The sequence below is a fragment of the Equus caballus genome, chromosome 17 (genome assembly GCF_041296265.1).
Source record: "Equus caballus isolate H_3958 breed thoroughbred chromosome 17, TB-T2T, whole genome shotgun sequence".
Taxonomy (NCBI): domain Eukaryota; kingdom Metazoa; phylum Chordata; class Mammalia; order Perissodactyla; family Equidae; genus Equus; species Equus caballus.
The window spans coordinates 41,713,153-41,739,566 of record NC_091700.1 but is presented as its reverse complement, the minus strand read 5'-3'; the positions used below and the strand labels follow the sequence as shown (position 1 = coordinate 41,739,566).

The window sequence follows — 26,414 nt, the reverse complement described above, 5'->3', positions numbered from 1 at the left end:
TTTCACTCACATTCCCAGCTGTGCTTTTGCTGGTCCACATCTAGACTTACATAAGAAGCAAATATACAATAAAAAACCTGCGTGAGGAACAATACCACCCATGTGTCTGTTTTCGTTAATGATTTAGAAAAGCCTTAATTCAAACTGTATTTTATACTATTCTTAAGTTAATTTATAATAGTTTGTAATCCAAGTTGAAAATACATTCAAATAATCTTAACTGATGAGCCAAAGGCAGCTAGTTAAAAGTCAAATTCTCTTTTTCTGGTTTTTAATATATAAACTAATTCTAAGATTTTCATTGTTTCTCACAGCTAACATCGCAAATCCCTTGATATTGCATATCATCAATTAATTTTCAGTCTAAGTATGAAAAACTACACTAGTATGAACAAATGGATTTTTGTAATATACAGAATCAAAACCGTGGACACTGTTTCTTCAGTCAGGAACAAATGCAGGTCTCTGTGTTAACCTACAAGAATGTTTGATGTCTCACCTACGTCTACAGTTAGCTATCATTAAATATTTCGGCTATGAGTGTCTACTGTACTGATATTCTATTAGCTTCATGAAAGCCTTCAGTTTTAAATTTCTCCTAGCTCAATGCAATTTTTTAATAGACTTTATTTTTTAGAACAGTTTACAGAAAAGTTTAGTACAGAGAATGTCCATATATCCCCTCTCCCAGTTTCTCCTGTTATTAACATCTCATGTCAGTATAGTTCATTTGTTACAATTAATAAACAAATATTGATACATTATTATTAACTGAAGTTCATAGTTTTCCAGATTTCCTTAGTTTATATCTAATGCCTTTCTTCTGTTCCTGGATCCTGCATTACATTTACTTCTCGTGTCCCCTTGGGCTCCTCTTGGGTGTGACAGTTTCTCTGAATTTCCTTTTTGATGACCTCAAGAGTCTGGAGGAGTACCACTGAAGCATTTTGTAGGATGCCCCTCTACTGGAATTTGTCTGAGGTTTTTCTCAAGATTAGACTGAGGTTATAGGTTTTGGTGGGGTAATTTTCCTAAGAGAAATGAGATACCTACAGATTAAAAACACAGCTGGACTTCATCAAACCATGGTCATGGACATAACTCATGTATCGTTTTTAGTACCGTGCTTATTCTGTGTGATTAGAGACGGAAATGCTAGTCTTGAGAAAAGAATATGATGATAAAAAAGGTTGGCTTTTAAAAAAATAACTGAGGTAGATAACATTGTAAAGACAGCAAACAATAATTTTAATTTGCTTTCCCAAGTAAGTATGTTCTTTATGAATTAAAATTACTAGGACAGAAAGTCAGACAAAAATGCATAAATAATATAGTTAGTTCAATTCTATCTATCTTCAGAAGAAACGTTTGAGTTTTACGTAAATAAATGTTACACAAGTATATCTATGTTTTCAAAGCACATTGTCACATTTTTGTCTACCAAATAAACAATAAATAAAAATTGTGCAGGATTCTCTTGTCCATGGGTCAAAAACAGTCTGTCTTAAATCCTTAGGAAATTCATAGTAGGCAATCATTCTCAAAGAATTCTCTCCTGAGCAGTGGTCCTCCAACTTGAGCCTGTTATCAGAGTCACCTGAAGGGCCTGTTCAAACACACGTTCCTGGGCACCATCCCCAGCACCTTCTGATTCAGTGGGTCTGGGGTGGGACCTGAGAACGACCATTTCTAACAAGGTCCCAGGTGATGCTGATGCTGAAAACCACTGCTTTAGTCAATAAGGAATGCACATTTATTAAGTGCCTATGATGATTAAGGTGTTTTACACATATTACCTTATTTAACTAGTTACAGAATCTTACCGAGCAAGTGTGATTATCCCTTTTATAGACAGGGAACCTGGGCTCAGAGAGACTGAGGAACTTGCCTGAGGAGATAATGGGATTAGGCAGCAAAACTACAGTTCAGTTCTCGTTCCATTCTAACGCCATGGTTTTAGTACAGCCTACTGCTCCTTGTTGAGTGACATGTGTGCATCCGTGGCAGGCTCATTTAAAAGGGAACTGTACCAAAGATGTGCACAGTGATTAGTTCAGGTTAGAAGGGTGTTAACTCAAGGACAGTGATTCTTACTGAAAACTCGGCAAAGGCTCAGGGTCATGGAGAGGATCACTGATCTTCCAAAATAATCAGGGGTGAAGTGAATTTACTGCATTATTAACAAAACAGGAAAAACAGGTGTTTAATACAGTACCGAATACTCCTTAATTACCACTATTTTATTATTCTTTACAGAAAAACACACATTTAAATAAAAGTCCTTAAAAGAATAATCTCATTTACGTTGAAGTTTAGAGCATCGCACTACTCTGCAGGTCTGCCAGCGTCGGCTACATCACCAGGCAGCCACGGCCTGCTCTAGGATCGGAGAACAGCACGAGGGCCTTCAACAAAATGCTCTACCCTTACTCAAACACTTATCTCCTTTCACACAACAAATCGAAAGCAACGACACACTAACAAAATACACAATTTAAATTTTAAGTGGTACATTTTACAGTAAATAAGTCGCCAAAAATGGAGCTGACAGTAATATAAATTTCTGTCACTTTGTTTTACTTTATATAAAAAAGGACACTGAGACACAAAATTATTGAACTATAGACTTAAAATAGTTAATGAGCTTTAAACTTAAGAATGACAAAAAGCCCACCCAACTCTACAGCTCTATCCAAAAAAATATTTTATGTTAAGAAAGATTCCCTTTTAAATACCAATATACATATTTCCACTTAATATTGTTAATCAAACCCATAGTTATATTATTTAAATAAGAATTAAATAAACTGCCCAAAAGGCTGATTTCATATCACAAAACATAAGTTCTTTAAATCACAATTTCTGGGCTGTATATTGAATACAATGGTTCCTTAAACATTAACAAGCATATTTTTAAGAATATATTTTTATCTATAGGTTAGGTAAAGCTTTATTAAATGGTAAACATTTTTAACAGTGCAGAAATACAAGTTTCAAAGACAAATACATTCAGAAGATTTGCTGTTCAAATAATATTTTTTCAAAACCAGGTGGAGGAGTATGATAAAATTCACTGAACTGGCAATCCAAAATTGCACTGTCATCAACTAGAGATAGAAAAAGAAAGAAAATAAATTAGAAGCAAACACCTTAACCTGAAAGAATACATAATTATAAAATAAACTCTTTCCATAATACCACAGTATCAATAGGCAAGAAGAACAAACATATCTGCCGTCCAGGTTACAAAACATGGTCCTACTGGGTAAAAATAGACAAAATGAAAAAAAAATCTATCAGTCAAAAACACTGAAAGTATATATACAGCAGAATATTAATAATTATCTCTAGATGATGTACTATGGGTGATTTTAATTTTTTCATTATTTGCCAACATATATTTCCTCAATTTTATACAAGTAAGCTGTATTACTTTTTAAAAAATGTTTTATTTTGAAAAATTATAGATCCATAGGAAGCTGCCCTGAGTCGTGTACCTTCATGCAGCTCCCGGCAGTGGTAACTACAGTGCAATCCCAAAACCAGAGAGCCCACACTGATGCAATGCTGTGAACCAGACTGCAGGCCTGACTCAGCTTCTACATGTCTTAACCAGCAGCTACTCAAGAGAAAGGAATGCATACGTCCATACAAAGACCTGTGCAGGAATGTTCACAGCAGTTTTACTGGCAAGAGCCAAAAACTGGAAACAACCTAAATACCCACTTACAGGTAAAGGGAAAAACAAATTATGATATATTCACACAATGAACTATACTACTTGGCAATAAAAACAAATGAATTATTGATACATGCTACACCATAAATGAATCTGAAAACGATATGCTGAGCGAAAGAAGCTAAATTTAAAAAAAAGAGTACAAACTGTATGATTCTGTTTATAAAATACTCTAAAAACGCAAGATAATCTGTAGTGACAGAAGGCAGGTCGGCAGTGCCTGGCTGGCGCTGGGGTGGGGAGTGTGGTGAGCAGGAAGGGTTCTAAGGAACAGGAGGAAACTTTTAGGAGTGATGGATATTTTCATTATCTCGACTGTGGTCATGACATGGGTGTTCACTTCACAGCTATTTGTTAAAATGCACATATATGTTTAATGCACATTACCAAATATATTTCATAATAAATGCTGAAAAAACCTTAAGTACTTCATTTGACCTTCATGAAGTCACTAGTGATCTGAACCAGGGCGGTTTCAGTGAAGTGGTGGTAAGACAGCCAGAGTGGGCTGAGGAACAAATGAACAATACAGCAAGGACGGTAGTGTACACTAATGTGTAAGAAACGTGTCCACACAGAGAAGGGTCAGCACAGGGCTATTGAGGGGTAAGAGTTTAAGGGAAGGTTTTGGGGATGAGAATGAGTCAGAATGTTTATAGGCACTGAAGAGAGAGGCTGATGACATGAGAGATAGATGGAATAACTGACAAGGTGAAGTCCCAGGGTTGGGGAGTTTGAAATCTAGACCGTACACTGAGTTTTCTGACATGAAGGGTACCACTTCCTCTGAGATGGGATGGAAAGAAGGCAAGATTAGAGTAGATCCAGAAAAGCTTCAGGAGGAGAAGGGAGGGAAGCTGGAGTTCAGTAGGACAGCCTACTTCTTTATAAAGTAGAAGAGAAGCATCTGCAGAGAATAAGTAGGGAATTCAAGAGGCGTGGTAAAGGTCCGGACTGAGCAGAGATGTAAAAGTTGCCAAAACTGTTGAGAGCTTCGACTTTGGGATGTCAGAAAAGTATACAAGGACAAATATAAATATTTAACAACATGATAGTGACAACCAAAGCCTATGCTCTACTTTTTTGTTATGGTTTTAATTAGTCTTCTTTTCTCATAAAAATTACTTTTCAGTGATTTTAATTTTCTGTTTTTATATGTAAAAATGTATTTTTAAACTCAGGTTAGTTTCCTTGCCATAATAGGTAAGCCTAAAAGCAGTTCCTTTATTTACTTAAATAAATGGAAATTTAGCTTAATATTCAAAATAGTTTAGCCTGAGAAATGAAATAAATGTCAGTAGAATGACTAAGTTACGCAAATGAGTATAGCAAATAAAATTTTATTCTAAATTGTTTCTTTGATCCAGCATTATTTCTTAATGTAGTAAAGCTATAGATAGTAAATTATATATAGTAAAGTATATTTCATATATTGAAATTGATAAATCAGTCCCATTAAACCAAATATTTTAGTAGTCTGATACTGTCAAAGATAAAAATAAGACAAATGCCGTCACCCTTTGTCCTCCATCTCATCCTTAATCCTGGATCAATCCAGTCATTCAGTCTGTCAGTTCTTAACACAATCTATGAGAGAAGAAGCTGTAACACTGAGGAAAAGTGTTGTTATGAAGAATGATTTAAAGTTGATAACATAAAAAATAAAACAGAACAGAGTGATAAAGGCACTGTGCTTATGTTTGTTATTTTTTATAAGGAGAGGCACCTTATTTTTTAGAGTTACACATAAAGTATTTATGAATAAAATCATAGAACATTTGACATTTGCCTCAAAACAATCCAAGGAGGTGAGGTGAAGGAGAGAAGTGTCACAGGGTAGACGAAACCTGATTGGCTACAAGCTGATAATTGTTCGAAGCCGGGCGATGGGTGCATGAGAGTTCATTACACTCTTCCCTTTACTTCTATACATGTTTGAAATTTCTATAATATAAATTAAAGTAATTAAGTGGTATAGAGTCATCTCTTAAGTAACGCAATTCTTGGAGGGACACACTTCTGCAGAAACTATATCACTTATACATACATGGCTATCAAACGCAAAACAACCAATATGAAACTATTCTACGTCGTAATTTCTCTCGGAAGAGTTTTAACATTTAGGTAATTTTATAAAGGTAACTAATGTGCAATCTACATAAAATTCCCATCCCTAGTTCCAAAATATTCTGAAATATTCTTTCCAATTACATTTCCTGGTCATCTGATTCTCCCTTAGAACTGGCAGAAAGATCTCTGTAAATTTAGTAAAGCTTTTAGGAACTTTCTAAAATATAGGAATATATGATAAAAAAGGGAATAAAGTTATTGTATATTTAAGTATAATCATTTTATTTAGCAAGTTCTTTTTCAATACACGGGGAATAAAAACCTTCCTTGGTCCTGCACAGCAGGACTGATATCCTACTGAGTACATTTCATAGAAAAAGGTCCCTATTAACTTGTCCAGACTTCCGAATGATAATTATAAAGTTAATAAAAATGCCAAGCAAAAGTCAGCATCTGTCTAACAACATTTGGAAGTATTTGAGCTTACCATAAACAACTGGATACACCGTCCCTCGTACGCCTGATGCGGGACAATGCATGTTTTTTCCATTCAAATACACATTTAATTCTACATGGTCATATGTAATACCCTAAGGAGGAAAGAAAATATTAAAAAAGGGTGAAAATATAAACGTTCCATAAAAGCCTGCCCAGTCAGAAAGCACTGATTGGGAAGCATGGAAACAAAAACTTACACAAAGGGTCACAATAGCTTTCATCAAGGGTTTACAATTTAATAGAATTCTACTTGAACTGAGCTAAAAAAATTAGTGGGGAAAGAGGTAAAATCCCAAGAGTCTACATTACAAGTAAAACAAACAACATTAGTCTGAATTCTAGTATTATACTCAGAAAATCTGTATTTCATATTTTGACTATTAAGATGATGTAAGTACGATAATGCCAGCTCTAGTGGTCCAGCAGTTAAGATTCGGCGCTGTCACTGCTGTGGACTGGGTTCATTTGCCAGTCAGGGGACCACACCACCAGTCTGTTGGCTGTCATACTGTGGTGGCTGCGTGTAGCTGTGATGTCATAAGCTATGATACCAGTATTTCAAATACCAGCAGGGTCACCCATGGTGGACAGGTTTCAGGTTTCAGTGGATCTTCCAGACTAGGAAGAAGGACCTGGCCACCCACTTCTGAAAAAATTGGACATGAAAACCCTGTGAATAGCAGTGGAACACGTCTGATACAGCGCCGGAAGATGAGGGGATGGAGCAAAAAGACCGGGCAGGGCTCCGCTCTGCTGTACACAGGGTCGCCAGGAGTCAGAATCAACTCCATGACACTAACGACAAAACAAAGTACTACACACTGTGGACAGAGACCTTTTAGACTCATACAGAAAACTCTGCTGTCTATATGCAGAATTTGATATCAAGCGGGAAAAACAATGAAATTTTCACCATTATGGCTTATTGTCACTGTTTTCAAGTTGTGAAGAAGGGTCTTTATACAACTTATTTCCCCAAAGAAATCATACATTTCTGTCTCTCCTTACCTTGGCTTCAAATATGTCAAGTTTATCACCAAGGTAAAGCTGCTGTTTACAACTGAATATAATTGGTAGTCAGTGTCAAGTTGAAAAGCCGAAAAACAATAGTTTAAAAGATTTTTTAAAAGACAATAGGATAAAAATATATTACTTTGTATATTATTAATGGTACAAAAATTACAATAATTGTTATTAAAATGCTGGAAAACACTTAGCCTGTACTACGTGCCAAGCACTATTCTAGGCACACGTGTACTCATTTAATCCTCATAACGAGGTAGGTATAATCATCATCTCCTCTCACAGATGAGGTAGCTAAAGCACAGAGAGACTAGCTAGTGTCCCTAAGGTTGCACAGCTAGGGAGCAGCAGAGCTGGGATTTGCACCCATGCCGTATGGAATACTCGTTCATAACTGCCATGCAATTTACAACTTTAAAACTCTCTTTAAAACGGTATATAATAGTTACTAACTGATGACAGAAAGAGAGCTTTCCTTTGAAGAATTAAGAACAGACAGCAGAGAGCTTTCAATAGAGAAACTGTCACAGACAAAGCAGCAACCACTTTGAGGATTCCTGACTATGGACAGGTTAGATCACCTTTAAAGCTTTTTAAAGGTAGAAAAAGATCTCACAGATGATCTAGTCTTTACTCTCTCACTTCCCGGTAAGACAGCAAAGGCTGCTGTTTCGTGTTAAGTGCTATAAAAGATTCTCCTCAAATCTTAGCAAAGCCAGGGTTAGATTAAACAACGATTTACTAATAGTTAAGCAATATTGAAAAGGATAAACAGATTGCCTTTGTTTCATTTCAGTTTAAGCATTTAAACATAATAATAAAGCTAACTGATAGCTAAGATTAGCTTTTTTAATGAAGAGGTCTGTTTTCATTTAAAAAACAAAAACATAATGACATAAAAAACAAAGTGTGTCACTCTCTTCCTAGGACTCCAGGAAACCCAGCCCCTCGGGTGAGCATGTGGTAACCCAGGCGCCCTCCACCCCCAGTGGCAGCATAACCTATCGCAAGCAAGTTTTAAACCCAAAGCTCCAGCATAACAGCACAATCCCAACACCAAAGAAAGAAGCGAGGAAGCATGTGAGAACCCGCACCCTCATCAGCAGTTTAGTTCAGGTATTTTCTAACTTAATCTGTACTTTTACGTGATCCAGAAACTAGGTTTGATCCTGTCATAATAATACTAAAAAGTCTGATGTGTGCTATGCATTTATCAGTAATTGTTTACAGGTTTAGTGACCAGACTCTGATATTAGACTGCCTGTATTATACTCCCAGGATCCGCCCATCCGAGAAGTTCCTTAAGTTCTCCTAATCTGTAAAATGGTGATAACAATTCTACTTATTTCCTAGGGTCATTATGAGCATTAAACAATTTAACCCCTGACAGGCACTTAAAACAGTGCCTGGCCCATAACAAACGCTAGAGAAGTGTTTGCTATTATTATGATTATTACGACACAGAATGTTTATTAATCTTCTCTAAAATTAAATTGAAAAATGCAATTTTAGAATGCAATTTGCACTTTTCAAAATTATATATAAAAGGAAAAACTAAGAATAAGCAGTTGTTCCATGCATGCCTTCCTGGTGCTGCAGTAGGCTCTGCTGGTTCTGTATGTTTATTTTATGAACATAATCATTAGGTTGGATGTTAAAAGCTTATTTTTCTTGATTTCTCCTCAGAGAATGGTACATGACTGAAGTTCCACACATGAGAATGTTTTTCCTGTCTTATAATCCATTCTCCTTTTCCTGTGCCACTGTCAGCAATTTGGGGAAATTTATTCTCAAGTGTTTGAACAAGAAAGATAAAGTTAATACGTAGGGTAATGTTTTACTTTGCTTGATTCTGCATATATTTCATGTATTTAGTCTTCCTTTCATCAGAATGGGCATGAAAACTCAAAGTCTAATTTAATAATGCTGACAGACTAAAAATGACATTCTTAAATCTGTCAATTTGTGGTATCAGTCATCTCAATGAATGAGGCAGGAAGGCAAGAATAAAACACGGTAGAAGTTCCGTATATCAACAAGAAAAACGTTTGTTACTGATTATCCTTTCTTATGTTTGAATTTCAAAACTTAGTGTAAACAGGTTGACAGCCTCAGCTTGACTTCAAGATTCTCTTTCAAGAAATAACCATTTGAGTACGGGTGTTCCATATTAGGGACATCTGGCCATGATCTACAAATACAGAACCAACTATTCAAAAAGAAGAATGGGGAAAAGCAGATTTTAAAAATGGTGTATGCCTTTCATCTCCTTTATTCTTCAGTCAATTTAGGAAAAAAACGCTTTCAACAATTTACCTATTTAAAAACTAAATGTTCCTCAGATTTTTTAAATGGCAGAAAAGATCAGACCATAATTAAAAATCTTCATTCCCACATTTTTCTTCATTTTCTCCAAAATACTGTATATTTCTTTAATAACCTGGATTTACCTTCCCTGTGTCATCTTATTATTAGAAACTTCCCCTCATTATTTACAGATTCCTTTCAACTTGGTTCCAGAGCCAGGGACCCAAGGGCACCTTTGCTAAAGGAGACCCAAGGACTCTGTTCTCAATCAGTAGCTAACAGCCCGAACTCCATGTCCATGGTTCTTGGATAACACTGCATGAGAGAACCAGGTAGAAAAGACAGACAGGGATTTCTGGATTACACTTCCAACAGGGTTGCTGTGGCAAAGACAAACATATCTAGCTGGGAATAAAAATAGAGAAGTCTTAAGAACATGCAACTCTTCCTATCCCCTGCTTTCCAAAAAACTTTTCTACAATCAAGGGTTAGGACTTTGAGTCCCATTCTTTGAAGAGTTCTGGAAGTAAAGGAAGTTTAATAAGATTAAGTTTAATGACGACCAATACTCCTGATAAAATGCTGTAATTCTTTAACAGATTATAACAAATTAATAAATGTCAAAATTTTCTCTAAGAGATTTCCAGTTGCAAAAATATCTAATATTTTCTAATATAAGGGTCAGCAAACTTTTAAAATTGTAGGCCAAGATTTCTCTGATATGAGAGAAGCAGGAAGTGTTGATCGGTAGCCAACCTGTCGTTAATCCTGCTGAATGGCAATAAGGCTCACACTGACTCTCCTGGCCAGATGCAGCTCTAGAGAGCAGAGGGCAGCTAAGCAAGGCAGCAGCATCCATAGCAGGTGCTCTCTTTGGAAAAGGTGCCATCTCATTAGACCCAATCCTGGTATCCTGGAATTCAAACCACAAACTCCCAGGCAAAACTATATATACTAAAAACAGTTCAAGTTTAATAATTTACGGTGGAAAGCAATTCCACAAGAAAACTCACCACTACGTCTCCCTCCTGAGGAAGGCTGTTTGCCGGCAGCCTGTTTTTCTCCTCGTTGTTGTGGTACAGGGCCCCATCATTTCTCATCACCAGACTGTGCACATCTCGGCCCAGAGGAATCTGATTCAAGTTAACTTTCTGAGTTGCAACGCCAACACCCCATATTCCTAAAAATATAATAGTTTAAATGCCTCCAAAATCTGAAGAACACAAATACGAAAGGAGTTGTTTTAAAAGAGTGTACCTTGTTTTTAAAAGAAGTGGCGTATTATCACTAAACTATTTTTTGTTAAAAATTCTTCTTAAGGTAGATTGCAAACCATACTACACTCTCTGCAAACATAGTACAGCTTAGGAGACGAGAGCGGGCCCTGGAGTTGCACTGCCTAGGTTTGCATCCTGATTTAGCTACGTCATCTTGGGCAAGTTGCTTAACCTCTCTCTGCTTCTTCACCCCTGAACCGTGGATTCTAACAGCACTCAGCTCACAAGGTTATCATAAGATATAGCAAGACAATCCAAGTAAGCAGTTGGAACGGTGAAAGCAATTAACAAAAAATGGGTAAGTAGGGCCTGGCCAGTGGCGCAGCAGTTAAGTTCGCACGTTCTGCTTCAGCGGCCCAGGGTTCGCCAGTTCAGATCCCGGGTGCAGACAGGGCACCACTTGGCAAGCCATGCTGTGGCAGGCATCCCACATAGAAAGTAGAGGAAGATGGGCACGGATGTTAGCTCAGGGCCAGTCTTCCTCAGCAAAAAGAGGAGGATTGGCAGCAGATGTTAGCTCAGGGCTAATCTTCCTCAAAAAAAAAAAAAGCGTAAGTAAAGCACAGAGTATTTTTTTGAAAATGCTAGCTATCATCACTATTATTATTCTCTAAAAAACACTTTTAAAGAACTACATAATGAACTTAAATGGTCTGGGGTTCTATTTCAAGCACTACCTCTGAGAAGTGCGAAATTACTATCTTTAGTTTTTGCATCTATAATATGTGACAAATAATATATAATATATGATCATGGAGAGGAGGAAATTAACGATAAGGTATAAAATCATTTTCTTACCCAACAACTTAAGTCAGTGAGTTTAAAGCCTTTGGGTCTAAGATGACTTTTCAAGCAAGTAGCTCTTCTTTTTAACCAACCAAACAGAATACCTGGAGCTCTGGATTTTGTCTCAAACTATTTCCTTTTCAGTTTTTACCAAAATCAGTTAGGAGAAGTTCTATCAACGGAAGGTTTGAGGACAGTGTTGTCGATCAGTCAATTTTTCTGGACTGAGTGACACCATCAGAACGCTGCCCGTCTGGACTTCACTGTCTTCACTTCTCAATAATTTGACTATATAATTTATCCTCCAAAGTGGGACAATTTTAAGAGCGACATGAAGTGATGATACTAATTTCATGGGACAACAGCTCTAGACGGGGTTACAGAGTCTCCTTCCTCCTACAGAACTGTGCACTCTGTGATACACTTTGGCACAACTGCCTCAAGCTTTCATTGAGACATCAATGCTACAAACACAATGCTACAACCACACGTTTATTCCAGGGATATCACGAGGATACCATCCTTCACGGAAATCTACATAACAATTTGTATTAGATTTAAGGCTCAAGAAAATATCTCCTTCTCTTGAGAAACAAGTGTGTAATACTTGAGAAGATTACAGTAACCAGAGACATTTTGCAGATAATTTATAAAAGAATGAGATGGAGGATATGTTCATATCTATTTCATACACTTAAGAAAATCAGTATTTAAAATTAATTTAGAAAACAAGCCCCAAAGAGAAATTTTATATCATTCAAGCTGGTCGAATAACAATAGGATTAATTTACCCCACTCTAGTTTTCCTATTCTGTAACTAAATTACTCATGCCATATTCCACTAGAAGTTTCTTTATAATAAAGCCATAGAAAAAAATTTCCCTACATCCAATACTGCCACAAGTTGATTATTATCGCAATACTCACACAGAACTGGCTATACAATTCAAGAAACTCCATAAATTTTTTTTTTTTTTAAAGATTTTATTTTTTCCTTTTTCTCCCCAAAGTCCCCCGGTACATAGTTGTATATTCTTCGTTGTGGGTCCTTCCAGCTGTGGCATGTGGGATGCTGCCTCAGCGTGGCTTGACGAGCAGTGCCATGTCCGCGCCCAGGATTCGAACCAACGAAACACTGGGCCGCCCGCAGCGGAGCACGCGAACTTAACCACTCGGCCACGGGGCCAGCCCCAAGAAACTCCATAAATTTTTAAAGAGAAGTATAGACTTTAGAATTCTATAAGAAGTTTTTTTTTAGTATTTAAAAAAAAATTTTTACTTATTTGTTTTTTTGGTGAGGAAGATTGGCCCTGAGCTAACATCTGTTGCCAATCTTTCTCTTTTCAGTTGAGGAAGAATGGCCCTGAGTTAATATCTGTGCCAACCTTCTTCTATTTTGTATGTGGGACACAACCACAACATGGCTTGATAAGCGGTGTGTAGGTCTGTGCCTGGGATCCGAACTCACGAAACCCAGGCCCAATGGGCAGGACTTCCCATCTGAATTCTAAACCTGCTGACTGCTTGAGAAGACACTGAATCAGGGTATCTCAACAGGAGCTAAGAGAAAAACTAAGGGTCATAAAAATGATTTTATCCTAAGATAAAATAGCAAGAATCTACACCTTATATGCTTGATTAAATGAAATGGTGCATCCAGCTGCCATTAATAATTATATTAATAATAATGCTAGTGCCTTACGTTGATCCAGTAAGTCCTGTCTTTAAAACACTTTCATACATGTGGCTCATGTGAAGCAGAAAGGGCAGCTCCTGGGATCCAATTTTACAGATGAGATGAAAACTGAGCCTAATTTAACTAAATTGACTAATTAAACCAAGATCACAGAATGAGAGGTAGAAGGAAAGGTTTTCTAAGTAACAGTTTGGTGCTTTTTTTATTACCTCATTAATCTTTTTCATATGGTGAAAATTACTCCTAATGTTTAGAACACCTAGGACTTCTAATACGAAAGTACCATTACACCAACCTGTGGACTGGATTTTAAATTCAAAGTAGCTTTTGTTTTGATGTAGAGGTGCACTGGCTAAACAACCTCCTGTTCCACATATTCTTCTCCCATTTTTCACAATGACGACATCTGTTCCTAAACAAAAAACGCAAACACTGTGTAAAGTTTTATATTTTCTTATCCAACAAGCAAGGTTAATTTCTGTTTCACTTTTAACTCTTGGTCCATAAAAACAGGGATACTACGTGTCCTGTGAAATACAGAAATAGTGATAAATTATTTTAAATATTTAATTCACTATTTTTTCCGCTAAGAGAACATTTATATTGAACATTCATTTGTGGCTAGAAATCTTGGTTAATTAGGCAGCTTCATATAAACTGTAATAATTCTGAATTATACTGAATATTTAAAACACTTTTAAGGTAGAAATAGACTAACTTTCCTCAATTTTTAGCCAATAAATCAATTTGATGATTTCATAAATCTCTTAATGTAAATAAAAACATAAACACTTAAAAGAAACTTTGGTAAATTGCTATAATTTTCAATTCAATCCAAATGAATTAAAACAATCTACTAAAAACTGGCTGAATATCTACTAGGTACAAGGTACCATGCTAGTGCCTTAGTCAAGTAAGAACTGAAGACTACATGGCTTATGGAAAGGAAACTGCATCTATGTTCTTAAAATGAAAAGTGCTAATTTTAGGATCTTAAAATGTTTCTAAGATAGCTACTATCAATAATATTGCAAATACTTAAACAGTGTTTTAACATCATTAAATGCATTTGATTCACATGGAAAATTTTAGTTTAGCTCAAATAACATTTGCTAGATGAGAGTGAGAAAGACAGCCTCTTGACAATGTGACCCCAATACCAATTCTTTTCCAAATCTTGATTTAGGGAAGCATGTATATCAGAGAATATGAAGAGACTTAACATAATTCTAACATGAAGCTATAGCCCATAACGCTGAGGCATGTGACTTCCGAGATCCATGGCCAACATCCGCACTTCGCTGGTAGTAAGTGTACAAGCCAAGCAGATCTAGCTATTAGAACTGTACGGGCCTCCTCTAGAGGAGGGTAAATAAAGCCAGAACACAGTAACAAAAGGTGTTAACAGGGAGGCAGTTCTCCCATTAACTCACTATTGAATTCATATTTAAACAGAAAATTATTTGGGACAAATATATAAAAGAAATGTAAAATTTTCAGATTCTATCACAATTTGAAACTGGTTGATTTGAGAGACACTCTCTCTTAAGTAAGGTAAAACTAAGATCCTGTTATACAACTATTAAAAATTCCTTAGTATCCTTTTTTTTTTTCCTCTAATAACAAACGTTAACCCCCAAATTCTGGGGAAGTACCTTTTTAAATAATTTACATCTGGCTACCCCATATCCGTCCAGCAGTTTCAACTGGAGAGCATCCAGGGCCTAGCTCTTCCTTGATGGCAAAGACAGCGTAGCGCTGGGTATCTGGCTCAGCAAACAACTGATGTAGAAATCAGAATGAATGAACACGCTCTGCCAAGCACTCTGTAGTGGACATGCAGCATCTGTTTACCCTTTCCCAACACATCTTCCTCCGGAGATCAAAACAGTTCCAAGGAAGCTGACTCAGTCTCTGGCTTCAGGGGTACAACTTTGACCCAGGCTAAGTCAATCATTGCATTCCACATTTCTCGGCCACAGTAATTGACTAAAGAATGGTTATATGACCTAAGCCACTATAAACGAAGATAATCTCAGGACTTTTGCAGAGAATGAAGGAATTCTCTCATTCTTGCTGGACCTGAATGAGGAAGCCCAGGGAGCTGCTGAAGTTATCACAGAAGCCAGCCTTGAGCAATAAGCAGCAGAAGGCAGAGGAAACAGACGAAAAGAAACCCAGTCCTTGGCAGCACTGAGTCTGTCCTGAAGCCAGTGCTGCCTTTGTGCTGTTCTCAGTTACCTGAACCAATAAGCTTCCTTTCTTGTTTAAACAATTGTGAGTTGTAGTTTTTACTACTTGTAACTGAAAGCATCCTAGGTGAAACACACTGCAAAGAATTATGCAAATAAATGGTATTTCTTTCTTAACCAGCAACGCTCTGTGGTCCCCACACATAGCAAAATCTTCTAAGAACAAGCTTCTATAGTAGATAACTTATTACCTTGGATATCGTCCTAAGATGCTAGGTTAATGAAATTATCAGAAGACTCTAAATACAATACAGTCCACTCTGAGTTGGAACCACAGAACCAACTGTGAGCAGAGTATTATTTTCTTACTTTAATATCACTTGTTATCTCCAAAGCATTTTGCTAGGTATGGAGAAGTTTTTTATAGAAAGATGAATATATTCAGAGAACATTCTGGAGGATTCGTGAATCATTAGGGAATTATTTTAAGCTTATTCTATTCCTCTTTTTTTAAGTATAAAGATATCCTCTATTTGTATCTGTGTGATTTGGGTAGTTTTATTAATCATCAGTACTGCTTAGAAAGTCAAGGGAAATTTGAGTACAGACAGAACACATATAAACAGCCAAAGAGTATGTTTTCAGAAACATCAGACATTTCCAAATGAGTAGCACCCCTTTCAAAGTAGCCACCTTGGAAGACATTCATTTCTAAAAAGTCAATTCACAATTAAATGCAGAAGATATGGCAAAAATGAAGATATTTACAAAAACGATGCCACAGAAAGTCCCAGAAGAGGAATTCCAAAATGGTTTAAATAATGCAGCATCACCAAAATAAGTGACAACTTCGAAAGAGACAATATTTGTTTGGATATGAAATGTATAGTCTATTTCCTTAAAAAAAAAAAAGGCAATCACACTCTTTAGGTTATCTAATATAACCTTTCACATATCCAAATACACACACAGGTGCTCAGTGTACTTCTCTTATTTTCATCTTTAGATGAATTCATGCTTGAAACATACTCCTAACTCAACAAGCCTTTCCTCTCTTTCATATCACTCAGTTTCTAAAATCAGGCTGCTTCTGTGATTAAAGAATTTGAGTTTACTGGAAGACAGGTTAAGAAAAACTTTCCATGCAGGCAGAAAATTTGGAGACAGCATCACTCTATTGAAAGTTGCTGTGCAGCTTTGGAAAAAGGAGAACATAATGGAATGAGTACAACTAACCAGCTCTTCATGGAGAGACCAGAGAAAAGGACTACTGTAAAGAGCAGACTGCAGTAATTCAGGAGCTTGATGTTAGAGATAGAAGGAGCTAAAGCTCATCATCAGCTCCAGGAACTATGCACGTTGTCCTTTACAGTGTTCCCAGCACCTACAATAATGCCCACCACCTGACAGTCACTCAATAAATATCAACTGAGTAAACGAACAAATGAAATGGAAACGTTTTCTGCAGAAAATTAAAGGACTTGAACACCCACTGTCTATAAATAATGGATAAGAAACAATTTTAAAAGATATATATATACACATACATACATTATATATTTCTGTATTAAGGTTCTATATTACACTTGGGATATCTAAGAATTAAAAGTAAATACCCATTTACAAAATGGTATACAATTATCACATTTGTGGTTTAGTCCATGCTATAGAAATATAATGGGCAGAGTGCTTCCAGAATTAAAAAGAATCTGGGCAGGAGAGGGTTCAATATTTATAAATACACATTGAGAACTGCCTTTATGTCAATGCATTGTCCTTTAGCCAATGAGAGATGTGAGAAAAACCGAAAGTGCAGAAGTATATTTAGAATAGAATAACCCACAAGAAGACAGTACTCTAACTGAAATAATTTACAGTGGGAAATCTCTCCTTCTAGAACCATACTCCAGAAGCACGGAACTATACGGGAAAAGTCTAAGAACAGAAATAATAAGGTGATGAAAGAGGCTACGGAGGGGAAAGGAAGAATGTTAAAAGAGAAATTATATGCCCATTTGAAATTGGGAGGGAAAAAACATAGACGCAAAGGGGCAAAGTGCTGTTTTATTTTGCAACAGCCTGATCTGTTGGGAAGAGGTTACTCGGATGGAATTACAGCACCTCCGATGGTGACTAAGGAGGAGTCAGGCCGTGGGCGGTTTTAGCTGAAAGGGTATGTTCTGACCTGAGACGCGACTTCAGGCTTCTGCAATCTGCCTTGTTTTGACTTTAGGAGGTGAGAGGAAAATCACTTCCAATAAAAGAAGCTTCAACCTTTAAATGACGGGCTAAAGAGAAAACTGTCAGGGCAGAAGGAGCCGCGATCAGACCCAAAGCACTCTGACAACGTAGGTTTTGATTGGAGATGGGCAGTAGGGCACTGTGGGAGGAGCACCCGAGCGCTCCCCACTCCCCTCGCCTGGGGACCTCTGACGAGTCTCAGGAGGCGGCATCTCAGAGGAGATTCCAGGGAAAATGGGTAGGTCCACACACCCATCCTCGATGACAGGAGCAGGAAGGGCTGCGGAGCCGTGAACACAGACCCGGGCCGGGGTGGAGTCGGCCGGCGTCCGGAGGAGATCCGCGAGACCGAATCGGGTCAGGCAGAGTCGCAGGGAGAGGAGCGCGGGCGGCGCCGGCGGGGCAGGGCCGCGTGTGGTGCTTCCGACCCCCGCGCTGACCCCGACCCCCGCGCCCGACCCGGGGTGGGCCGTTGGCTCTGGGGAAGGGAGGGCCCTTACCCATGTGCTGCGTGTCCAGCTGCACGGCCGGCATCTCCTTCAGAGGGATGTGGCCCGTCCCGCCGTCCCTACAGCACCGCAAGCAGCAGAACACCGAGGCGGCCATCACGCAGGGACCACCGACGCCGTCGCCTCAGCCTGCCGCCCCTACACCGCCGCAACACCGCCCCCCGCCCCTAAGCTCCGCCTCCCGCCCCCAACCCCAGCGGCGGAGGCCGGTGCAGCGACGCCCCAGGCCGGGAGGGCGCAGCGCAGGCTGAGGCCAAGCCGGCCTGGGCGGAAGATGCAGAGGATCGGCCGGCGGGGCTGGTGACGGGGCGGGGCAAAGAGCGTGACGGGCAGACGGGCGGAAGGGCGGACGGGCGAGGGACGGCTTGCGCCTGCGCGGAGGCTCGTTTGTGCTTTGGGCGGCCTCGCGTATGCAGTCGTATCCTGACGTGTGACTGAGGTTGTCTGGGTCCTTCTCACACTCCCAGGGCTACTCGGATGCTGTGTTTTTAAAACTGTGCCCCCCCGTTCGTCATCACCGTTAGGGATGAATTGACGGAAGCAAATCAGGCTGGGGAGTGGGAGTTGATAAAAAAGAACCCCGAGGTTTCCCCCCGCGCACTCAGGGCTGAGAACGTTCCCTCCACGGAAAGCCTCCATCCCCCTACGGTGGCTGCTTTCTGAAGAATTTCCTCAAATCCTAAGAAGACGCACAGGCCCCAGGAGTTGTGCCTGTTAGCGATTGCTCCGTGGAGGTGCACCTGCAGCTCTAAGTCGGCCCTGCTGCATTTTAGGGGCAGAGATGCGCATTCCGTGGCCCTTGATGCTGCACGCTCGGGGCTCGCAGGAGATCAACCCCGGAGGGGACCACTGGGGCGGGGCGGGAGGGCGATTCTTGCCCGGTCTCTTCCAAGTTGCCTCTCTTCCTGGACCGGGGATTCCGAGGAGTGCGTCAGGAACCCCGGAGGCAGCGGGAAGGCTGCTGGGCCCGTAAGGGAAGCCCTCGGTTCCTACCGCCTGCTGCTTTCTGCTCCCATGCAGGAGGCCCTCATGGCGGTCGTCATCTCCTTGCCTCCTTAGATCATTCATCCCTGGTCGGTTTTACGTCTTCAGATTCTAGTTGACTTTCACAGATGGTCTGGGACCATCTCCAGAATGAACCTGGCATAAACCTCGGCTCCTAAATAAGGTTTCCATCCTGAAGGCTTCTCCAGGCTCAAGTCCTGGGAAAATGGACACAAAATGCCCACTTAATATGTAATGGGTTCCTCTACATAACTTTTTAGGGACCTAAGTACAACTATCTTTTATGGAGAATTTTTCTCCACAGAATAAAGTTATTTTTCAGAGTTCCATGTCTTCTTGCTGTCTATACAAATGGTGTTTTCACTACAATACTTAGGAAAACCTCCAAGGTTTGTGCTTTGAGATTTAGTTACCGTAGGATTAATAACCAAGTTTATTATTTAACTGAAGGTAGACCACCCCCACTGCCTATAAAGTACTTTCTTGGTAATCATTTTACACATGAAATTTTCTTTTACTGAAGACGACCATTATTCTGAGAATTTACTTAGTGTCCCAGTTTTATTTCCATTGAGAGGGAGGTGGGGAGTTGAATAGAATGTTGAAGAGAAAATTTTTCTGCCTGTCTGTGAGGTAGGCACTGTTTCACATATGTATCTAATTGAATTCTTAAAAGGTTTCAGGGTGGATATTGTCCCCATTTTATAGATGAAGAAGTAGGCTGAGAGGGATTAAATAACCTGTATAGCTTCCTATGGCTAGGTAATAAAGCGGAGGCTTCAAAGCCCATCAGTCTGACTCCTAACCTGTATCTGCTGCACCAGATCATGCTGCCTCTCACATTCTGAAGATCTGACTCTTGTAATTAATGCTGAAATCCTCTTAAATGTGCTCTCAGTTCAAAATGCAAATTTACACTTTATTTTTGTGTTTCGTTAATCTTCATATTGGCTATAAACTGCCATAACTCACGTATAGACAACATCATAAAGTAAATTAGTTGTTATAAGGTAAAATATTGGTTCAGAAATATTATTACAAGTAGTGCATGTATTAAATGTATAATAAACATTTAGGCCATTCAAGTTAGTCATATCTTCAATGACAAGCCAGACTATTAGGTGGCTGTGAATTGGCTGTTACTGTAGAGGCAGAATTGCCACAGTCTTTCCCGGCTGGGAAAGTAATCTGCCGGGGCACCGCTCCGTGCACTTTGCCCCCATTGTAGCTGCTGACGTGTACTCAGCAGTATGAAGCAAGCAAAACCAGTTAGCTCCTGAAACGGACTTCCCTGTCTTGGCAGATAAATGCCATCTGTGAGCCGGAAGACCTTATTCTTTCTTATATGTGGGATTCTATTATCCTTTCATTATTATTTTCAAAGGAATTATCCTTTCTTTTTGAAAAGCACAGTGCTAAAGATATTTTGACAGTCTTTCACAGCTATCACTTTAAATAACAATCACAAATACAGCCTACAAAAAGTTTCCCAATAGTTCTTCAGAAGGTCATTTATCTAAGTCAAAAGCAATCACAGAGAACGACTACTTGAAAAAAAAAGTCTGTCTGCTTTGGCGATAGATGCCAAGAACTCGGAACTGATAGGCCAGTAATGTAAGGCATGTGTTTCCAAGTTGAGTTTAACACCATGCTCAGGGTTTTCTGTAATGGTTTTTATGCCAGCCAGACATCTCCTGTTAGTGAACTTCATGCTCTGTCCTGGGTCATACAAAGTGGTTTCTTTCTTAAAAACTCATTAATCAGTCATTAAGCCAAACATTTTTCTTGGAGTAATCCAAACCACATGTGTGATCTTTTAAAAATCAGAAACATTATTAAAAAACTCGTACTTCTGAAAACTAAAAATGTTTCTGGGGCCTTGATCTATTTGTTATTATAATTTGGAGTAAGAGTAACTGGCATTTACGTAGTGCTGACTATTCCCAGGCACTGTTGTAAGTGCTTTTTGTAAACTCAGTTAATCCTTTTAGCAACTCCATCAGGTAAAACTATTCTCCACTTTACAGATGAGGAAACCGAGGCAAAGAAAGGTGCCCGAAGTTGCACGGTGTACAAGTGATGAAGCTGGATTCCAGCCCATGCAGTCTGGTTCTGGGTCTGTGTTCTTAACCACTCTGCAAGCCACCTCCCCAGGGGCCTACATTTAAGAATAAAGTCCTCATTTTTATTTGTTTCCTTCTTTCTTCTTACCTCAGAAGTTGACATTTAAATTTACCTGGCATTAATTGCACTCATTTAATCTGGATTTGCTGAATTATAAAGTATTTTACCCACATTCAACAACCAAAAATAAATAAGAAAAATGACATTGAGAACCTTCTACTGCAACAGCTCTGCTCTGTTGGCAGCACCGTGGAACATTTTCCAGGGGTGTCCTTCACAGGGTGTCTCTAAATGACCCAAAGAAAAGGATATTTAGTACTTTCAGTTGCTAAAACAGTTAAGCTAGTTTGGAGACTGGAAAATGCAGAGATGTGACATCAAGAAGGAAAAAGAAGATGGAGTCAAAGAAAAGAATTTGATAGAGGTGCAGAAAAAAAATGAGAATAATAGAAAATAAAGCAGAAAGTTTTTTTAATATTGAAAAGGAAAAATAAGAAGCCAATAGCAGGTCCCAGGGAATGAAAAATGTCATTTACCAAAAATTTTTGACATGGAAGCACCGTACCTTCATCTTCTGCCCCTCCGTGGAAGGCAAAGCACGCTGTCATAAACGAAGGGGAGTTCTGTGATGCCTCCCCAAGCTCAAGTTCTCTTCCTTGAAATGCAAGTGTCCTGGAGTGCTTCTAAGTACTTTTTCCTCATCAAGTTCACTTCTAAGTACCCATTACTGCTGCAATGATTAGCAAAAAGAGACACTGAGAATTTTTAAAAAAGGGCGGGGTGGGGGGGCGCAAAGCAAAGGGCATTACCAAAGTAGGTTTGCAGTCCCAGAAGAAATAAAGGAAGATGAGGGCAAGTAATGTGGGTGCTTGATCTACACTCCCTGTCTAGTGGTACGGAGGTCACTTAAACCTGCCACTTGTCCTCAAGGGGCTGATGATAAGTGTTTTGTGCAAAGTTTCTAGGGCCAAAGACAAGGCTACATAACCTGGTATTAGGAGGGGAGCTGGGAAACACTTGGTCAGCTGGCCCACATAGTTCAAATAAAAGTTTCCCAAAGCATCGCAAACGTTCAAGTGAGTCTGCGTCTTGGGACTACAGTAGGAGCAAGAGGTCACCTTCTCCAAACTGTGAAATGGAGAGGCACTGGACGTTGGCAGATGATCAGAGAAAAAGTACTTCTCGGTGTATATAATATCTGCAAAACCCCCCAAATTCTAAGTATCTCATTGAAATTACGAGGAAGATCCTGAAATGTTTCTAGTAAGAAGGAAAGGCAAATGGACTATTAGTCAAAATGTACCCAAGATGACTAATTTCAGATACGTACAATGTCATTTACTATCTATGGTTTTATTTTATGTTTTATTTATTTACTTTTTTGAGGAAGATTGACCCTGAGCTAACATCTGTGCCCATCTTCCTCTGATTTATATGTGGAATGGCCGCCACAGCATGGCTTGATAAGCAGTGTGTACGGCCGTGCCTCGGATCCAAAACGGTGAACCCCAGGCTGCCGAAGCAGAGCGCGTGAACTCAACCGCCATGGCCCTGGGCCGGCCCCTCTATGGAGTTACTTTTGCAAATGTAGAAATATGTAGTTTTTCATTTGGTTTTACCCATAGTCACAATCCCTCCAAACCTATTTTCTCAATAATGTTCCTGCCTATGGACATTCCAGATGCAGGGGTTGTCAGAACCTTGACTTTCGTGTTGAGAAGGACTGTCTCACTTCCATCTGTTAAGACGTGCGAGTCTATGATTACAGATGAGGTTCTGGGCGGCGCTAGTGCAGTTTGGGCACAACCGCTAGGCCGCTATACTTTGCAGATCTTGTAAGCTGATTTATAGGAAATATGAGAATACTTAAAACTGTTGGTGAAAGTTTATTCTAGAATATTTGAAAACTGCTAAACCACCCTCCCCCCCCCCCCCCCCAAACCCACAACACCCTGGAAAATTTTAACTTTGAAATACCAACAGTGAAGGGAAGCTCCAGGGATATGTTACGGCCAAGAGAACTTCAGTGTAGGAAAATGGACTTGCAAAGAACTGAGCGTGATTAAAATACCTTTTTTTCTTATCTTGGCTATGCCAAACTAATTTGGAATAATTCATTTTGGAATAAATAAATTTGGCTAAACCAAATGGTTTAAAAATTATGTCTCTTCTTTTACACTTCCTGTTTGTAGATATCATGTCAACATCTAATGCAGACCACAACAAATACTTAAATATTCTATAAAAAGAGATGTAAAGGGGCTGGCCCTGTGGCCGAGTGGTTAAGCTCTTGCGCTCCGCTGCAGGCGGCCCAGTGTTTACTTGGTTCGAATCCTGGGCCCAGACATGGCACTGCATCAAACCACGCTGAGGCAGCGTCCCACATGCCACAACTAGAAGGACCCACAATGAAGAATATACAACTATGTACCGGGGGGCTTTGGGGAGAAAAAGGAAAAAAAAATTAAAATCTTTAAAAAAAAAAAAGAGATGTAAAGCTTTGGGAATGAGGGGAATGGAAAAGTTAGGAAACACTTGAATTTTCCCGTTTCAAGAAAAAATAGGAAAATCTTATTTTATATGTTCTTAATTCATTGGTACCCTGTAAATGTTTAGATAAACAGCAAGTGAATAAAGCCCCTAAAGTAAATAAATACATTATAATTATACTCCACTTCATCTAAAGCCCAGAAAGGAGCATTTAAACTGAATTCTTAGAAACAGATTTCTACATTAAATGCAATAAGGCAGGCTGCTATATAAAGGAACTCTCTATGTAGGCTTTTTAAAAAATAATAGCCTTATTATTTCACATACCATAAAATTCAACCTTTTAAAGTGTACAATTCAATGGTTTTCAGTATATTTGCAGAGTTGTGCAACCATTGCCATCACCCTAAAAATAAGCCCCATACCCTTAGCAGTCACTTCTCATTCCTCCCTTCCCATAGCCCCTGGCAATCATTAATCTACTTTCTGACTCTAGGAATTTGCCTAATCTGGACATTTCATATAAATGGAATCATACAATATGTGGTCTTTTTGTCTGGCTTCTTTCACTTTCAAGTTTCATCCATGTTGTAGCATGCATCATTACTTTGTTCTTTTTTATGGTCAAATAATATTCCACCGTATTAGCGATACCATATTTTGTTTATCTATAGATCACTTGATGGACGTTTGAGTTGTGTCTACTTTTTGGCTATTTTGAATAATGCTGCTGTGAACATTCCTGTACAGGTTTTTTAGTGAAAATATGTTTAAATTCTCTTGGTTATATACTAGAGTGAAATTACTGGGTCATATGGTAACTCTATGTTTAAAGGTTTGAAGAACTGCCAAACTGTTTTGCAAAGTAACTACATCATTTTAAAACCTTACCAGCAGTGTACAATTTCTCCACATCCTTGCCAATAGTTGTTATTGTCTGTCTTTTTTATTTTAGCTCTCCTGGTAGGTATGAAATAGTATCTCTTTGTAGTTTTGAATTGCGTTTCTGCAATGACCAGTGATGTTGCGCTTCTTTTCATGTGTTTATTGGCTATTTGTATATCTTTTTTGGAGTCAGGTCTATTCAGATCCTCTGCCCATTTTAAAATTGGGTTATTTATCTTTTTGTTCTTGAGTTGTGAGCGTTCTTTATATATTCTGGATATAAGTCCCTTATCGGATTATATAAGATGCGGATATTTTCTCCCATTCTGTGGATTGTCTTTTCACTTTCTTGAGGGTGTCCTTTGAAGCACAAAAGTTAATTTTGTTGAAGCCAAATTTATCCATTTTTTCTTTTGTCACGTGTTTTTGTGTTATATCTAAGAAACCATTGTCTAATCCAAAGTCAGAAAGATTTACTACTATGTTTTCTTCTAAGAGTTAAATACTTTCAGCTCTTACATTTAGGTCTTTGATACATTCTGAGTTAATTTTTGCATATGGCGTGAAGTAGGAGTTCAACTGTTTTCTTCTTTTTTTTTTTTTGCAGGGAAAGATTCACCCTGAACTAACATCTGTTGCCAATCTTCCCCCTTTTTTTCCCCTCCCCAAAGCCCTGGTGCATGGTTGTATATTCTAGTTATAAGTCCTTCTACTTCTTCTGTGTGAGCCGCTGCCTCAGCATGGCAGTGGACAGACAGGTGCTGTGGGTCCTTGACCAGGAAATGAACCCGGGCTGCCGAAGCGGTGAGAGTGCCAAACTGTAACAACTAGGCCATCAGGGCTGGCTCTCAACTTTATTCTTTTACACAAAGATACCCAGGTGTCCCCATCATTTGTTGAAAGGACTATTCTTTCCTTTCCCCATTGAGTTGTCTTGATATCCTTATTGAAAATTATATAGGGCTTTTTCTAACTCAGATAACAAAGATTTTACTTGACTAGAAAGAATAGTCATGCTTGGTTTAGTCCTAATTAATATGGGTAGTCAGAAAGCAGATTCCAAGATTTTTTAAATACCTGTGTGCATGCTTTGTGGTTGTAAAGACTACTGGGACTATTCATTTCTAGTTACTTTTGTAAAAGTGAGTAGCAAAACCACATTCCCTCACCGACCCTTCAGGTGGGCATCCATTTGTCAGTCTTTATCTTTCCCACCTCATCGCTGCTCCTCAGTTCCCTGGTTTCATCCTCCTGTTTTTGGTAACTTTTACCTCACTAGGAACTCTTTCTTTAATCCTTGGTTCTCATCCTCATCAGACCTCATACTTCCTTTTATAAAACTAATATTTCGTCCCTTTAATGCTCCTGAAATGTAATTCATAGATAATATAATGTATCTACATAATTTCAAAGAAATCAATATAACGCCCTTACTATAAAATAAAGAGGCCCAGAGTCAGTCCTTAGTGCTTAATAATATCTTGGAGATAATATCCTTTGATACTATGAGAGAATAGGGTCTGGATTGAGAACAGAAACTAGTACAAAAGGCTAAAAAGAAGTTGTATGGTA

At 38.8% G+C, this 26,414-nt stretch overlaps 1 protein-coding gene across 1 annotated transcript; it reads right to left on the bottom strand.

Moving 5' to 3' along the window:
- Positions 1–607: 607 nt before the first annotated feature.
- On the bottom strand, positions 608–21,524 carry SPRYD7 (SPRY domain containing 7). Its single transcript, XM_014732077.3, has 5 exons — positions 18,330–21,524; positions 13,692–13,808; positions 10,651–10,817; positions 6,297–6,399; positions 608–3,107 (listed from the first exon to the last, which is right to left on the bottom strand). The coding sequence occupies exons 1-5, from the start codon at positions 18,433–18,435 to the stop codon at positions 3,010–3,012; spliced, it is 591 nt and encodes a 196-aa protein (XP_014587563.2). The 5' UTR covers positions 18,436–21,524; the 3' UTR covers positions 608–3,009.
- Positions 21,525–26,414: the final 4,890 nt, after the last annotated feature.

What these genes read in the sequence shown, in the direction of transcription:
- SPRYD7 (XM_014732077.3), bottom strand. Translation starts at nt 18,435, where the DNA reads ATGGCCGCCTCGGTGTTCTGCTGCTTGCGGTGCTGTAGGGACGGCGGG. An exon ending in ATTTAAAATCCAGTCCACAG is followed by an intron (nt 10,818 to 13,691) that starts GTTGGTGTAATG and finishes TTATATTTTTAG; the next exon opens with GAATATGGGGTGTTGGCGTT. An exon ending in GGTGTATCCAGTTGTTTATG is followed by an intron (nt 3,108 to 6,296) that starts GTAAGCTCAAAT and finishes TTCTATCTCTAG; the next exon opens with TTGATGACAGTGCAATTTTG.